Source organism: Archocentrus centrarchus, chromosome 9 (genome assembly GCF_007364275.1).
Source record: "Archocentrus centrarchus isolate MPI-CPG fArcCen1 chromosome 9, fArcCen1, whole genome shotgun sequence".
NCBI lineage: Eukaryota > Metazoa > Chordata > Actinopteri > Cichliformes > Cichlidae > Archocentrus > Archocentrus centrarchus.
In genome coordinates, this window is record NC_044354.1 from 649146 (window position 1) to 663663 (window position 14518).

At 48.0% G+C, this 14518-nt stretch overlaps 1 protein-coding gene across 2 annotated transcripts in view; it reads right to left on the reverse strand.

Annotated features, from left to right (window-relative positions):
* The window catches only part of znrf3 (zinc and ring finger 3), a 61338-nt gene that overhangs the window by 16502 nt on the left and 30318 nt on the right, over positions 1 to 14518 (reverse strand). For both annotated transcript variants that reach the window (XM_030736917.1, XM_030736916.1), the window contains exon 2: positions 10961 to 11083. In XM_030736917.1, the coding sequence (XP_030592777.1) occupies positions 10961 to 11083 (123 nt within the window). The remainder of the gene's footprint in view (positions 1 to 10960; positions 11084 to 14518) is intronic.

The following is a 14518-nucleotide window of genomic DNA, read 5'->3' on the forward strand; positions in this document are numbered from 1 at the left end:
GAAGAGATAATGAAGCTTTAATGTTTTTGGTTTGGGGCCTTTAACTTGAGACGGTATTAAGATGGATCTGTGCTGATGATACTGTGACGGTTAAAGATTTAAGATGAAGGACTTTGTTCGATGTTCAAACTCAGACAAATCTGTAGTTTTATGCCACATGCCTCCCCGCGGCACCACATTCCCGCCCCCCCCCCCTCCTCTTATTTCCAGGAAACTTCCAGAATGTTTTAGCTCTGCTGTTTTCAGCGGGATTGTTTTGAATCGGCACGGCCGGGGCATCCTCCTGAAGCGACCGGGAGACTTCACAGAAATCCTAAAAGCGGCTCCTCTGCAGAAAAAGATCAGAAATAAACAAAAACAAACTGTTTTCACAGAAAGCCTCGATCAGAATCATGTCAAAAAGACAATGAAATATCATTATGCTGTCATCATGTGGGCATAAAGAAAGATTTCTGAGGATACGCTGTGGTTTTTATAAAATGAGAGACTTTCATGAAGCATGCAGCTGAGTTTGGACCTCATTTCATCCCGGCTTTCCTTTTTAATTACATTTGTTTTGGCGGGAAATTTGAGCGACGAGGCGCTGGCTTTTTTTTTTCCTCGTGTGTGTTTTGAAGGCACGATAAACAACAAATGATGGATGAAGCTCCATCACCGACTCAAACCTTTGCAGAAAAAGGCGCATTTTATCTCCGTGTATAAAAATACGCACGCTTGTCTCGCCCGTTTTGCACCGCTGGCAGCATTTCCCATCTCTCCCCACGGTTTGATGTCCTGTGGGGTCAGGCGTGCGCACACACACACACACACAGATACAAATGCACTGTGTGGGTCTGCTGCTAATCAAGATGCTTTTTAGTCCTCTCTCCTCCGCTGCCCACTGCTCTGCCCTGCTGAGACCAAACACTGAGACCGGAGGAATGGACAACCGCTAATTAAATTTCCTCCACTTTTCCTCTCGGCCCCTCCCGCATTGTTTTCTTACCGGTTTTGGTTTCTTTGTGATTCCCAGGAAAATAAACAAGCATCTGGACAGGAATAAGAATATGTTTCTTCTCCAGCTGGAGTCTGAACGGGAGCATTCAGGGTGAAAGTCCTGACAGCAGATAATCCCACTTTTTGTTCATCTGGAGTTTTACCTGGACTTTTCCCTGAATATTGTATTTTTAATAGAACTGCATTATTAGACTTCTGATGAACAGCTAAAGGTGGAAGAGCTGATGAGCGCTCTCAGATAAAGCAAAGGTCGACAGAAGGGCGGAGATGATGCTCAACAGATCGATACCGAGTGTTTCTCCTCGCCTGTCAGAGACACCGACCTCCAAACTGAAGAGTTAGATATTAAATCAGAAGGTTTAAGTGACAGCCTTTTAAAAATCTTTTACTTTTTATTCCTTTAATGTCATCAGCTAATTCAGTTACGGTCGTCCTGGGAGCCGCCGCCGCCGAGGTGTGCCGTTGCTCTGGGCGGGGCGTGCTCAGTCTGCGCCATTGTTCCAGTGGGTGGTTCACGTCAAAGTAAAAACTATATAAATTCAGGGTTATTCACTTCAGCTGTCAGCGATTTTAATGTTGTGGCTAATCAGAGTATAATATGAATGAATGAACTGTTGCTGAACAGCTGTAGCATCAACCGCACAGGAGACACAACTGAAAGAGGCTCAGTCAACAGTTTGATTCAGCCGAGAACAAAGAGCAAACATGCAGCTCTCCCTCTGGGCTAACTCCTAACCACAGGACGTACAGGTGTACCTGCTGTGAGACAACACGGCTGTTGCTACGGTTATGATGTTTTTGTTTGCTCATATGGTGGCAAGTTGTCAGTCACATGGCAGCCGTGCCCTTTATTGTGTGTTTTACACTAAATACAACCTTAACCCCTTCAGGCACGATCCAGGCGCTTTGGTAGAGAAACGAAGGATGTTTAAGGCACTTCTGCATTTCTTTCACTTCTCCGGCCTGCAGGCGGCGTCCTGATTACTGCGACGGCATCGCTTCTGTGTTCCAGTTATCATTTCTGCAACTTCTTCCACAAAACCGCCACCGCCCCTGATGCTGCATCGTGAACGTGCACAACAATCAAAGTGCAGTGATTTCATTTGAGCTGAGGTGTCTCACTAAACTCTTTCTGCTCCCCTTTCCTTGATTTGTCTCCAGTTACGTGGTTTCTCTCTGATCGATGCCCTGATGCTGCTAAAAAGAAACGTTCTTGTAATACACCATCCTCCTCCTGCTGGTGCAAGGTGGATTCCCAAACCGTGACACTTCCACTCCCATGCTTCACAGTTGGTATGAGGTTCTTTCCTGGAAACCTGCATTTGGTTTACCCCAAACAGGTCCTCTGGTCCAGTGTCCAAATAATTACATCTGTCCAAAGAACATCATTCCAGAAGTCTTTGCCTGCATTCCCTCTGGTAAAGGTTTGCTCCTCACACACCTACCATGTAAGTCAGACTCGTGCAGTCTGTTTCTAATTGTAGGGCTTTGGAGAGCCTGCTGTTAAGTGAAAAAACAAACAAAAACTAAAATGTGATGACATTTTTGGAGCCTTCCTTTAGCATCTTGCGGGCGAACTTGCTTGCATGACCAGAGCCGGGCGTGTTGGCAGCCGCTTTGAACGTCCTCCACTTGTAGACTATTTTCCAGACGGGGGAATGTCTGATTTCAAATTCTTCTGAGATCTTTTTAAACCCCTTACTAGACTCATAAGCCAGAACAATCTTCTTTCTGAGGGCCTCAGACAGCTCTTTTGATCTCGCCGTGGTGCTCACGCTCTCTTTAAAAGCACACCAAACTAAAAGTGTGAGGTTTAAAGGACGAGCCGCCTTAAGAATGCTGAGTCCTAATCACGAACACCTGATGTGACGCACCTGTGTGTGATCTGCGCCATTTTAGGTGGGAATAAATGTTGAGGGTATCCTAATTCATCCCTCACCAGAAATGGCATTTTTAAGAATTAATTTTCTTCCGTTTTAATTGTTTACTTAAGTTACTTGACTCTCCCGGTATTATTGAAATTGATATTAAATATCCATGTGTCCAAATATGTTTGGACTTTCATGTGGTGTCCTCATTTTTTCACATGACTACATGTGTAGTTTTAAGGTGCCTCCATTCTGCTCTGATTTAAGACTTTTCTTGCTTAAGACCTTATTAGGTAACATTGTAACCAACATTGTTGTTATATTGTCTCAATAAACAACACTAATGTGCCAGCCCAGTCTGCCAGGTGCATTCCCATCAACATCCCCTCCCTATCTACATGTTTCTCTTTCTCTTCTTCCATTACCTCACTGTCTCAGGGCAGGACCGGCTCCAATGTCACTTTCATACACACACACACACACACACACACACACACACACACACACACACACACACACTTCTCCATCTCCTTGTGCTGGACCTAACCTTGCCTCCCTGGCAGAGCATAAAAGAAAGTTTGAACCACAAGAACAGGATGCCATTTTCACCCCCGCTAACCCTCCAGTCGAGGAGTCACGTACAGCAGGGAGAGGCATCAGATTAGCTGTGTGGGACCCCGGGGCTTCAGTTTCCAGCCTTTGTGCCAGGCCGTGGGCCCGAGCTGTGCAGACAGCAGGGCCCTGACGTGCAGAGCGAGGATTCTCACGAGCACATTCCCGTACAAAGCAACAGGCTTAGACGGAGCCGAGGGAGAAGAGACGGGGCTCTGCCTGACGTGGGTGGATGTCTGCTCCCATCTTTTCTGAGATTTAGTTTTTCCGTGCTCATCTTTTGATCCCGTCTGTTTGACAGACGAGAGCTTAACTCAGTCTGACTTCTAAGTAACAATTGTGATAAAGATCAAAAATCTGTGTAAAGATGGAGAAAATATAAAGAAATGTCCTTAGCAGAGCTAAATGCACTTTCCTCACCCTTCCTCTCTTCTTTTCCCATCTTTCTCTGTGCCCCCCCCTCGCCTTTTCTCTTTCTCTCCCTCCATCTCTCTCATCTTAAGTCCCCGGGGCTCCTTTCTTCTCTCTTTAAATAGAGGCCTTAGCTGTGAAGTCTAATAATGGTCATTTGGCCTCCCATTGAAAGCTGGGTAATTCGGTCCGGGGACGGCTCACTTTGAGCCACATGACACAAGGAGCTTCCCAGTGACCATGGAAACGTGCGCAGTGGGACCCCGGGGTGCCTCCAAGTGCCGTGAAACACGGTGAAGCAGTGATTTAGGGGAGAGTGGGGTGACGGGGGGGAAATCCAAGCAGGAAGGTGGGCGAGTGTTCCAACACACCCTGAGATAGGAGGAGCTCCTGAAGCACCCCCTTTGTTTCTGTGGCCTGCATGAGGGGGGGGGGGGGGGGGGGGGGGGGGCATGGGTGCTGCTATTAGATTATTTATAGGCTCTTTTTTAGCTTTAGCTACAGCGTACCTGTGAGCTGTGAGTGCTGCAGGTGTGACTGCGACTGCTCCACACACAGGTGAACAGTACTGGGACCAGTTTAAGGAGTAAACACTGGTAAAAGACTGAAGCTGGCTGTCATTCAGACGTCTACATTACAGCTTTAATCAGACTTTTCACTGAGTTTAATGTGCATATTTATTCCCACATGCAAGCATGGCTGCTAAGAGCTGTTTGCTGCTGTGTGTGCTGCAGCAGCTCAGACGCAGCCTGTGGAGGGGATTGATCTTCTTCTTCTGCACTTCCAGGTCTGATTAGACACAAACACAAGCACATTTGTGCGTGCCCGTCCATTAAAGCAGCAGCACGCAGTTCAGACTTGTCCACACTGAGAGGGAGACACATTAACGAGGTCCAACTGGATCTGGAAAACCTTCCGAGAGTCGGAAGCTTCAGTCTCTGTGGGCACGGTTCCTATTTGGGAGCACATATGAGGCTAAAGAGGCACAGGTCAATGTTGACAAATGCAGATCAATTTTAAAAAGCTAATTCAAATCATTTTTCAGCGATGATCAGCCGATGGCTCTGTGCTTTGCTCTCTAACTGGACCGTGAACCTGCATCCAACTGAAACCTGCCCAAAGATTTTGGACTACATGTGTACAAAAGGCCCCATAGTTTATGTCTTCATATTTAGTTATGTTACTAGTGTGTGGAGAGTTGAGATTTCCCACAGTCCTGTGTTCCTTGAAGTAGTCTCGCATTTTTACACCAGCCGAACGTCAGATCAGACAGATGCGAGTTGGGGATGTTCTGTGCCACTTAGCGAGTTTTTGTTCATAAGAGAAGTGTGCGTTTATGACCGAAGTAAGTACATGTTATTAGCGATGGTTATATTCCTCTGTTTATAAGTTAAGCTTGTTAGTGGTGTGATCGGTATAAGCTAAGCAAATGGAGGCTAGCTCCCGTGCTATGCAGTCTGAGTTAGCTGTGTGCTACTTATGTAGCTATGTTAGTCCCAGAGTAACAAACACATATAGCTCATACTGTATTCTTGGATGTTTATTGGTACACCTAATTGTGTTGAGTTATACTTACTATTTATTTTTCTGTGTTGCAGAACCACACATACACACACACCTTCATGTATAGATGTGGATCTTCACCTAGCCCAGTGTATTCGGAGCTAGGTCTGCACCTTGTAAGAACCAGGGCTAACTAATAAAGCCCATATGTGAAGCTGCACTTCTGTCTCCCTGATTGCTGCCTTCTATGAGTGAAGTAAACTAGATTAGTCACATCAGTCAGCAGTTATCGTCCTAGCCTTAAAGTAGTGTTCTGGCCGACACTCCAGGTTGAAGGTGGGATCCAAACACGTCCAGCACCTTACAGTCCGCTGAGAGATAAGCTATCTCCCCTACAACATGTGAACTACAAATGAAACCAAAAAGCTTTCAGTACTAAAAATCCCACATTCACAGATTATTCATGTGCAGATAATCTCTGAACAGTTTGCTCAGACCTTGTGAGGCTGCAGCCACGGCTTACAGAAACCAAACCAGATTCAGACATGAATCCAGCATGTTCAGATGGCATCAGGTCAAAGGGAAAGAGTGCAGGTCTGGAAGGGGCTGAACGGATAGAGAGGGAGTTACAGAGAGCGGCTCCGGCCCGGTCACAGTGGAAACCTCCCGACACCCCGTCAGGAAGAGCGGCCGAGATCATATCTGCAAGTTGAGGAGCACACAAACATGAGAGAAGCACCCGATAGGCAGGCAGCCTCCCCCCTCTCCCTGCTGCTCCTCCTCTCTTTTTCAGTTTCTCTTTCTATCCCTCCCTCCATGCTGCACTGTCTCAAAGTGTTTGTGCAGTGTGCTTGGGGCGAGGGCCAGGTGGAGAGCACGCTGCAGAGTTAGTGTGTGCACTTTGCCCCCGTAAGGCTAACGAGCAGTTCGTTAAGCACTTTGTTTCATATCTATAACCTCACTGACACTGTGAAACTGAACAGAACTGCTGTGTGTGATTACTGAGTTTGTGTTATATTCGCACACTCCCAAAGTGAAGGAGCTCGAGTTAAAGTTGGAGTTTACAAAGTTGCTGAATATTAGTCTCAATTCTTGTCCATGCCGGGGCTGCTGGAGTTAACTGATGTAAACAGAAAGATCGGCTCTCGGCTCGCCGTATTCAGCTGAACGGAAGCGAGCCCCATCATTTTCAGTACACGCTCGGGGGAAAATTGTCTCATCGATATCATGCATCTTTATGGATCTTCTAAGAAAAGAGTTCTTTTAAAAACTTTGAACAAAAGACGAGCTTCATCGGGATCGAACGCTCCGTGTGCAAGCTGCAAATCAATTGCAATTTAACAAAACAGTCGGGAGAATGCAGAGCGTGGACCTGCAGCAGTTTCCCTCTGTTCACGTCTCTGCTGTGACAGAAGGACGAAAAAAGGAAAAAAACAGGGTGAGAAGAGAACCATTAGACAACGTGAGTCATTCAGCCACCTTCACCAAAACACAAGCTGATCTGCCAGCCCATTAGGTCTTCCTGTCCGCACTGATACACAGTGGATGAGCCACAGCGTGCACACATTCACAAATACACCCACCGAGCAGACAGGATTCATACAAAATACAGAGAACGGGCCAAATGCAGCCAGTTCAATCCAGGAGCTTCTTTTACAGCACGCCCTGCGGCATGACACCCTGCCGGCACTGCCGTGGCCTCGGGGTGACCTCTGACAGTAAAGTGTGTAAAACTGCAGCGTCTAGGACGGCTAACCCGGCCGCAGGCTCCGAGCCGCTCGCCCGCAATATCACACTCATCTGTCTGCTGCCATGTCTTTCTTTTTAATGCCCATCTCTCCCTACAGACGCACATCATTCCTGCAGCCCTCGTGTACTTTCCATATCCCGGTCATTCCTCTCCGTTTCTGTCTCTCACACACACACACACACACACACACACACACACACACACTCTCTGCAGCTCTGGCCGACATGCCAGACACAGTTAGAGTCCAAGAGCCACTTAGCACTAAGACGCAGCAGCTGTTTGCTCTGGCCTGCTGTCCCACGGTGCCAGCTCGAGGACCACAGCAGAAAAAGACACACTCCTCTGCCCGCTCGCATTGTTCCAGAGCGACTGCTGCTTTCAGATGAAGTCTGTGTGTGTCAAAGTCAGGGCTGCCCACACAGGATACACTTTTTATGGCTGTGTGCCTCTGGCAAAAACTTTAAAGTAGCCGGCTTTATTTCGGGGAGGATGTGTCAGTGAAGGTCTCCAAACTTTTCTCGTTGCTCCAGTTATTTTTAAGTGCTTTGTAGCCGCCGATCTCAGGGCCGGTCGCGTTCCGCTGTGATGAACTGTTGTTTTTGGCGGGCGTTTAAGGTGGAACTGATCATGGTTCAGAGACAAGCTGGTTAAGGGCAGCACCGGGCCACACACTACAAGCACATACCCGGGAGATTTACGTGCTATGCCAGCCAGAAGTCTTGCTTTTCACGAGCAGCGGGGGTGCGTGGGAGGATGGGTTTCATTTTCCTACATATTTAAAAAACATAAATAAATTATACCACGCTAAATGCAAACCTCAACCACCCACTTATTTACCTGGGTCATCTCTTTGAGAAGCCAAACCTCCAGACTCTTTACCTTACTTATGTTGTCTCACTCCTTTGCCCCCCCCCTCTCCTGGCTCCCAGGGATGGGGGCTTATGTCACGAATGCTCGGGCAGACGAAACGGGGAAAGCCGGCATGCTGAGGCCCCGAGTGGCCGCTGGACCGACACTGCAGTACTGGAAGAAGAGATCTCGTCCTGGCACTACAACAAAGACACCGACAGGTCTGCGCCCCCCAATAAAGGCCGGTGGCATGATTTCATGTTCCAGAGCAGCTGCCAAAAATCGCAGTGCATGTGTGTGAACAGACAGGAGGGGAGGTCAATTCTGAGAAAGTCAAGCGGCGAGGAGGAAATGACAACTAAGAATATGTAACTGACTGCAATAAATAGTCCGACATGAAACAGGATCCATGTGAGCGGAGCTGCGAACGGCCCGGAGAGTGCGAAGAGTTGAAGAGACTGCGCTGTGCAAGCACCGGGGCCCGTCTTCATCTTTTGGACATTATGAATGTGACGGTTGGATTTACAGCCAAATCTGAGAGAAGAACGCATCAGACACTACACCGGTGTGGGGAGGGGCTCTGCTGCTGTGGCACACTGAGGTCAGAGGTTTTATAGTCCTGGAGCTCTCACAGGAACCAGACAGGAAGTGCAGGAAAAAACTGTGTACATATATATGACACGCCAGCACTTCAGTGAAGTTTGCACACGGACTTCAGAGGCTGGGATGACCGACCGCTTCTGCCGCGTCTTCCTCCCAGTGCTGTTATTTTATTTGTCAGAATAACTCTCTACAATAACGAGCATAACCCAGATGACGTGCAGATCCAGATGAAGACTATAAGTATTTAGGTTAGCAGCAGAACATCAGTATGTTTATCAGCTCTGAAATTATTCTAACTAAAATGATTCTCTCCCTCCTGTTGGCTCAGACATGTTTTCTCCATCATATACTGCCTTTAAAACTGTCTGAATGATCAGATCTATCAGCCAGCCTGGCCCCTTCCTCAAGTTCAGGCCTCCCTAAACAGAGGCGGGAATGCCCATCGGTGCTGAGCAGCTCCGCAGCACAGCTGGGGGCCTCGTGTTCCCAGACACGGATTCAAGTAAACAGCAGTTTTTTTTCTTCCTGCGATTCTGTTTTGTGTGCTCACCGGGTTACTGTAATTCAATGGAATCTAAATTGAGCAGCCACGACCCTGACACCGTTGGTGGCAAAGTAGCAGTAAAGCGCACTTGGGTTCAGTCAGGGGCCAGGCTGGTAGGGCGGGAGGGGGGTGGCGGGGGCTCCCAAACATGAGGCCAGACCAGGCGGGGTGAGCGTGTAAGAGTGGGCATCGTATCTGGAATGGGGCTGGGCACGGTGGCCTGGCTGGTCGGGCAGAGGGAGCAGACCGGTAGGGGGTAAACACTGCGCTGTCTAGCCTGGCAAAAGCGTCTGTGCCAATGCGAAGCACCCAGCTGTGCTCAGACCCCGGGCGAGGGTTTGTCAAGATGCAACAATGGGCTTTCCCTCCTCTAATTATAGTCCTGGCTGAATACACACAGAGGAAACAAGAGTGGTCTAGAGGCTGGCTGGAGGCCAAAAGGTCACACGCCAAGGTTCTTGCCATTGCCACTACAGTGTCCCTTAGCAAAACACCAGAGCCAGAATGTATAAAAATGGCCAGCTCATTAGCTTTGACTGGGTCCACTGAGCGGAAGGTGTGGGTTTCTCTAACCTGGGGTGTCCTCGTGGCTCAGTTGGCACATGCCGTGTACCCACAACAACGTGCATGTGAGGCTGCTGCACACCGGATCCTCCCTTTATTGCCTCTGTCCCGTCTTTAAAGGTAGCAGAAAGGAGTACGCTCGCTGCAGCGACTGAACAAAAGCAGTCAACCTTGCTGTGAATCAGTCACTTCCTCTTAAATGCATCTGTTTATATTAAAATGCTGACCCAGTGTCACGGACGTCGCTCGTATGTTTACAGTAAAGACTAACCCAGCCTGAGCTTTGCATTCAGAAAGCTGTGAGCACCACAGAGCAGGAGGGGGAGCCTGATGCAGATACAGCAGGGGTACACGCCCCGCCATTTTTGGCTTCCAGCACCTTGAGCCTCTACCTGCCGCCTCATACTAACAGTTTTCAGCCTAATACCAACCATTAAAAATCTGGAATATTACTGAATATTACTGCTGAGGTCTGAGTGTGCGTACGCATCAGCCAGTAACATCAAAGTGCAGCATTAGCATGCCTGGATGGCACAAGGCTTTCTTAAATTACACATGGCTGCTCTCGTTCTGTCACCAGGAATGCACAGGATAAATGAGACTACGGACAACCCCCCCCCCCCCCCCATCCCCATCCTCTAGGGAATGTTGGTACATTCCATTAAGAGGAACACTTAATTAAAGCACGATAAAATACCACTCGGAGACTCTGGAGGGTTCTGGGCACGGGGGGGGGGGGGGCAGCGGGAGGGAGGACGGGGACTGGGGGTTTGGTGAGAGACGAGGGAGGGGTCGCTGCACCCTCGGTCTGACCACCACGGGCAGAAAGAAGTACAATAAAACCAAAGTGCGGCACGAGATCGAAGAAGGAAAACGACTTTGGAGTGCTGACAGGTGACATCTTTAATCATCGATGCCACACTTCAACAATTAATACATAATATTGTCTGATTGATCTGTTCCCGCAACATATTCTAAGATTGTGATTTCAGACAAACAGTAATCAAAATCTTGTGTATTTATGTTCCAAGACGTGAGAAATAGAAGGCGTTTCTGATCCGTGGATCTCAGTGACTGCTGCTGTCCTCCACTATACCATGAACGAAGGTGTCAAAGTGACCCGAGTCTCAAATAATTTATTGTGTGACTCAAACAGTGGTGCAGTAAAGAGGTGGGATATTAACTTCCTGAAGAGATCATCATCGATGCACATCAGGAGCAAATAAAATGCAGCCACTAACGCGGCGGCACAACTCTTACCTTCCCCAGCACTGTGAGGCAGCTGGGGTCCAGCTCTGGCTGCTCCAGCTTCACCACTCCAACCCAGCCGTACTCGTACAGGTCCTCTTCATCATTATTGTTACAAAGTCCCAAAGGATGCATCTGGAAAGACAACAACAGGGACAAATGAGTCTTTACCTCCATGATACTGAGTGAGAATGTGCAGCCTCATCATGTACTGTTTACTGCAAAAATACCATAAACATTTGCATCCAGCAGATAAACACGTCTGAGTCCCACATGATCATCAAGTTTGAGGGTGTTGCATCCCTGCTTTCTCAATTTGAGCTGCACAAATCTCTCATCTTTAGAGGGAATAAACCAATTTATAATTAACTTTTAACCTGTTTAAGTGAAATTTAAACTTAAAAGTATCCAAACTACTCTCTCTGTGTGCTACTTATCCAGAAACCAAGCACACAGTAGGCCATTTTATCTGACCTTTGAGCAGCAGATATGCAAAATTAGGATTTATGTGCTCCCGTGGATCTGCTGAGGAGGCACATTTTTACTGAATTTCTACTCAGGCAAAGGTGTGTTAAGTCGACTTCCATTGTTACTGCTGGAAATGATTAATGCTGCTGCCATTTCTATTGTGCTTGTGCATACATGCAGCGACTGGGTACATTTTATCTTCTTAAATTAGAAAGCGAACGCTGACGTTTCCCAAACACCGTCTATCAAACAACTTCACGTCATCTCATACCCAGGCTCACCGACACGCACCACTTCTTTGCTCTGCAGAGCCAGCACCCTCATGCCGTCCTGTACCAGCTTCCAGGGACAGGGTGGCATAAATCATTTATTTCAACAAAAGCGTTTATCTCCAAAGAACCATCTCGCTCTCCTCGACTGTGGGAGGAGGATGATGTGACGAAGGTCAGAAAGACGTGCAGCGTAAGAACAAACGTCCCAAAGTTCGACATCGAGCGACAGTTAAAGACTCGTCTAATCATCGATCTTTGGATGTGCTAGAATACACTCCCAACAGAAGTGTGTATTATGAGGTGTAATTATAGATTACTGTGTTTCATTATGTTTTTTTAGGTGTAACTTCCATTTTTGTCTTGCGTACTGAGCAGTCCAAAAAAAGAAAAAAGAAATCGGATTGAAAACTGTAACCAAGTGGAGTCAGTCACCAAATCCCGGATCAATTCGCCGCCCTGGCAACAGTGCAAAGACAAGCTCGTGTGTTAGCATCAGGAGTGGGCCGAAGTGACCTGCAGGCCACATTTCTTATTAACCCAGTGACCACGACACCCCAACCAGCGAGCACTGTGGCGCCGAGCCTTAGGCTACTCTGGACCCGGGGCCACTGCTGATGACCCCAGATACCCTTCTACCACTGGTGAACCCTGACCTTTGAACCCCACTTCATCACAGAAGGAGCAGGTTAGCCGTGCAGCAGAAGAGAGACTCGGAAAACGCAGAGTCACTTCAGTTCCACAACGCTGAGGGGTCAAGCCCCTGACCCGGAGAGGTTTTGGGGGAGGACTTAGCTAATAGTAAGAGGGTCAAATGCAAATCAAGTGGACAAAGTCGAGTCATAGGAAAGGAATGTGGACACGAGGTAGCATCTTTTCTTTCTGCCTCAGGGAGGAAACCTGATGAAGAGGCATCGATGCTAAAAAGGACAAAACACGCTCATTTCACGCTCCATATTTTTATTCTTGGATTGTGCTGAAGTAACTTTGCATGATTTACTCTTCAAAGGAGTCAATATGTTTCTTACACAGCCACTCAGATCATCCTGTCTGTAATGAGCCATTTTAGCTTCATTCCTACTTTTCAGCCATGGCTGGCTCCTCATCATAAAGAGGTGGTTTGAACAGGTGGGTCAGGCTGAGATGCACCTGGGAGGACTATGTTGAGATATCACCGCACTTTGAAATAATACTTCATGCTAGAGTAGAAAAAAATGGCCAAAAGCCTGATTTTGGCTTCTAAGGATTACTCTTACATCCTGCTGGCCTCATTATATGAAACTTTGTCCAAGTTTGACATGAGCAAAATATTTAACAGAAAGCAAGAAAAAGCATAAGCCCCCTTTCAGACTGCATCCACATTTATTTTCTCTCAGATTCTGAATTACACTTTGCAGAAAAAAAACCCTCATCCTTGAATCCTCCTCCTCAGACCTCCCACACACAGACAAATGTAAGTATGCTCAAACATGAAAGCTTAAGCTCCAACATTCAATCACAGCCCTTTGAAACAAACTGATCATTCCTGCAACACAGAAAAGACTCGAAACAGCTTTTCACAGAGCTGCAGGATGCAGTCACCTCATCTTTCTGCGCGTCACCTAAAACTGTGAGCAAAGCTCAGGCTGGCTCGGCGCTGGCTGACCATTCAGAAGAGGGATATGTGCCTCAGGCTGGCAGGAGCGAGCAGGCAGAACAGGTACACATTACATTCACATTTGGTATGATAATTTTAGAGCACACTTTCCCTCTCGGCTTTTGGAGGACACCAAAATTGAAGGGAAAGACAAAGATCAAAGTGTTTAAGCCAGTCGAGTTTCCATTCAACCTGCATCTCCCGACCCGCCCCCTCCACATGTCATCATCTACAAATCACAACATCTCTTCTGTGCGTACCGCACGCTGCAGTCGACTGAGGCAACATTTGGGATCTTCTGTTGGAAAAGGTACGAGCGTGCTGCAGGGAAAGAGGCAGATAGAGTAGAAGGAGATGGAAACCAGGAGCAGGAAGTGAAGTGGTGCTCGCACTGTGATTGTGACCTCTCTCTCCTGCTTGTCTAACAGCTTGGATGGCAGTGGGGAGCCCCGCCTGCGCCCCTGGGCCCTAAACACTAGGCCATTGTGCAGGGGCACTTGCACTCCAAATGGGACAGTGTTGTTGTTGTGCACCGTGTTGTTATTTTAGAGGCTGGCCATTTCAGCATTATCTCTACCACAGGGACTCCCCCCCCCCCCCCCCCCCCGGTGTTGACATATAGGCGTTGATGGTGTGGGGACCGGGGGGGGGGGGTGAGGAGCTCGGTTATGGATGAGAGATGAGAGGTGATCTTGTGAAGTGGGTCACAGCTACTGGCGGTACAGACAAAAGATTAACGAGCACATATGCAAACATGCATTCTCACACACATGCGCGCACACGCGCACACACACACACACACACACACTAAGACAGAGACTGTTTGCTCTTGTGTTCCAACTGCTAGCTTTCCCCGTTAGGCCCCAAAAATCAAACAAGCTCAGCCCTCTGGAAGCACCCAGTTGCTCCACTTTGCTCTGCTTCTTGGTACCCCCGGTTTGCATGAAGGGCATCAGAGACTCCCTGAGTACCACTAGGGGGCGTCTCTTATTGTACCCCATCTGTCCTGCCCCTTGGGGAGGCAGCCTTTCACATGAATATCTTGTTACACAGGCCACACTCGCAATGAAATCCTGGTGGGGATTTGAACTCCACTTGTCACTCAAGCTAGTCACCCCCCCCCCCTGACTAACTTCCCACCTCCGTCTGGAGAGCCACCTGTAGAGAAGGTTACTGTGCAAGGCTTTCTTAGAATAT